Genomic DNA, 2,890 nt, shown 5'->3' on the forward strand with positions numbered 1-2,890 from the left:
GCCAACAGTGTGCGTGGTATATCCATCGTAGGTGGAGTCATTGAGGTGCACGGCCTCAGATAAGTACATCGTCTGCCCCACAGGGGCCGTGTAAGACAGGAGTCCATCTGGGGTGGGGGTAGGAGGGGCGTTAGGGGCACAGAACCTCTAGCCTCCCTCCCCCACCCCTGTGTCAGGCTTGGGTGGGTTTCAGGCCCCGCTCTCAAGTGCTGCCATAGGCCACTGGCATGGCAGAGGCAATGCTTGCCTGTCCCCTCCTCACTCATAGGGACAGCTTCCCAACAGGAGAGAGGATCCTTGACGCCTCGCTCCCCTGTCCCCGCTCCCCCATCCCCAGGACAGGAATGAATTCTTGGGGTCTGAACACTCACCCTTCCAGAGGCAGCCATAGAGCTCCACCCGCAGACACACGCTCATGACCCGGTCTGCCCGGGGATAGAAGCGAACCAGTCGGGCCACCATGGGGGGCCCAAGGTCCTTCAGCACCACTCCCCCAGGATCCTCATTACCTAAGATCACCTGTGGGCCAGGACATGGGATAGATGAGAGAAGAAGGCTCCAGATCAGATCTAACTTCCCAGCCACCAGTGGCTTCCTGGCCCAGCCCATAGTGGTCACAGAGAGACCCACAAAGGGTGGCACCAAGCACCCGGGGCCGTGGAGTACAGCCGGGCCTTCAATAAGTCAAGGGGCTGCAGCAGAGCCCTCTGACACCCCTCCCAGCCTGACCGTCTGTCCTGACCTCCAGCGTCAGCTCTCCCATCCCTTCCTTGCCTGGCTCTGCTCATCCTGTTGTGCCCAGATTCCACCCAGGCCCTCGCAGCTCTGCACCCCTGCTCTGGCTTCCCTCTTCTGTCACCCCAATCCCTCTGTTCACTCAGCAGCCACTGGCTGAGCACTTACTCTGCACCAGCCAGGCACAGCCTCTAGGGGGTGAGCATCCATCCCTCCCCTGTAGAGTCCAAGAGGAGAGGCAGCTCTACAAGCAAGAGGCAGCAGGAGGTGGGGAGTCCAAAAAGGCTCTGAGGAGGTGATATCTTGGGGGAGAACTGAATGGAGGGAGGAAAGCCTGGGCACAGCTGGGGAGAGAGAGCTTTCCAGGCACAGAGACTGGCAAGTGAAGGTATCTTGAGACTGTGGGATGAGCCCTAGAATGTTCCAGGAACAGCAAGAAAATCAGCATGGCCTGTATGAACAGGGAGAGGACTAAGGGGTGTGGACAAGAGCCAGCCTGGGCTGAGCTTCTGCACCCAGGAGGGAGCTCAGCTTTTGTGCTGGCGGGGAGGAAAGCCAGCAGAGGGAGTGAGCCAGGCATGAGGCATCTGCTTGGCATTTTCTCAGGCACCCTGGATGTAGCCTCCAGGTGGAGATAACTTCAGGAAAGAAAGAAGCAAGGAGAGCCATTTGGAGACTATTGCATTCGTCTAAGCAGGGGATGGTGGGGCCTGGCCTGGGGCAGTAGAGATGGAGGTGCTAAGAAGTGAGCAGATTTCAGGAAATATCATGGAGGCGGAACAGACTTGCCTTGCTGATGCTTTAAAGTAGGACGTGGAAAGAAAAGAGGAATCAGGGATAGCATCTTAGCTTACAGTGGTACCATTTCCTGAGTTAGAGAATGCTGGAGGCGGAGGAGGTTTGGGGTGGGAATGGGGATCAAGTTCAGCCTGAGAAGTTTACGGTAAGTTTGAGAAGCCTATTACACATCTAGGTGGGAAGTGGTCAGGTTTGCAACACTTGATGGAGCTCAGGGGAGATGCCCAGGCTAGAGAGGGCACACACTGCAGAGTCATTAGTGTACAGCACACAGCTGGGGCACAGAGGGGACCTAGACTTCCGGGGCTATCCCCCCAGCCTCACCTCCTGGCCCCAGCGGTCCTTCCAGTCCATCCAGCGGTGGCCGTCCCGGGAGTAACGCAGTCGGTAGCTGGGAGAGAACTCCTTGCCCAGGCCCCCTGCGTGCCGTCCCTGGGTGCCTACCAGTGCCACCAGGTGCAGCCGCCGCAGGTCCACCTGGAGGTATTCCTCCTCCTTGGGGAACACCGGCCCTGCAGGGCACCAGGCGCCATCTCCGTCGCTGCTTTCAAGCCTGGGAGGGGGCAGGAGGTCACAGGGGATACCTGGCCCTAGGTCTGCCTCTGTCTCCAGTATTTAATCCCCACCCGGACACTTGAAACTGGGCCGGGGGGTTGCCATTGGCATTGGCCCTCTCAGAAGCCTCTTGACTTGGTCAGAGGGCTGGAAGCACAAGCAGCAGCCCCAGGGGTTGCCCTCTGGGACAGCCCCAGGTGTGCCAGGTACCTGCTGTGGCGAGCGGCGGTGGAGTCTGACCAGGAGCTAGAGGCAGAGATGTCACCATCTGGGATGGTCCGGTCCTGCATGCCCAGGGCATAGCGGCACTTGGCTGGGTGAACACAGGCATATGGAGGGTCAAGGCCACCGACTCAGTCTCCCAAGCCCCATCCATCAGGGACCCAACAGCCAGTCTCCTCACCAGGGTCAAAATGTCCCTTCATGTCAGCATCTCCAGTTGCCACCAAGAGCAGCAGCAGTAGAAATGAAAGGGCCCCTGGTCCCATTGCTCCAGATCCCTTGGGCCTATGGGGGCGGGGGCAGCATCTCTGCAAGGGACATAAGGGTGGGGGGAAGGTTAGTGTAAGGGCAATCAGGGAGACTGGCTCACGGCCAACAGCATGGGAGAGACAGAATGGATTGCTCTGGGGATAACTGGAGCAAAATGACCACAACAGTCGCTGTTTAACAGCATCAGCGGTATTTTTAGAATGCTCCCCATGTGCCAGACACAGAGCTAAATGCTGGTTTCCCTCCCCACTTAGGAGATCAGAATTCTCAAACAAGTGGGGGACCCCAGCACTTCCCAATCGCAGTGCCC

At 58.4% G+C, this 2,890-nt stretch overlaps 1 protein-coding gene across 1 annotated transcript in view; it reads right to left on the bottom strand.

The window, feature by feature from the left end:
- The window catches only part of LOC104994568 (epithelial discoidin domain-containing receptor 1-like), an 11,316-nt gene that overhangs the window by 4,261 nt on the left and 4,165 nt on the right, over window positions 1–2,890 (bottom strand). Inside the window, exons 2-6 of the mRNA XM_010848197.1 lie at window positions 2,492–2,618; window positions 2,299–2,401; window positions 1,858–2,086; window positions 372–519; window positions 7–107 (exon numbers count right to left, since the gene is read on the bottom strand). Coding sequence (XP_010846499.1) covers window positions 7–107; window positions 372–519; window positions 1,858–2,086; window positions 2,299–2,401; window positions 2,492–2,576 — 666 coding nt within the window. The 5' untranslated portion in view covers window positions 2,577–2,618. The remainder of the gene's footprint in view (window positions 1–6; window positions 108–371; window positions 520–1,857; window positions 2,087–2,298; window positions 2,402–2,491; window positions 2,619–2,890) is intronic.

Source organism: Bison bison, unplaced genomic scaffold (genome assembly GCF_000754665.1).
Source record: "Bison bison bison isolate TAMUID 2011002044 unplaced genomic scaffold, Bison_UMD1.0 scf7180017864260, whole genome shotgun sequence".
Classification (NCBI taxonomy): domain Eukaryota; kingdom Metazoa; phylum Chordata; class Mammalia; order Artiodactyla; family Bovidae; genus Bison; species Bison bison.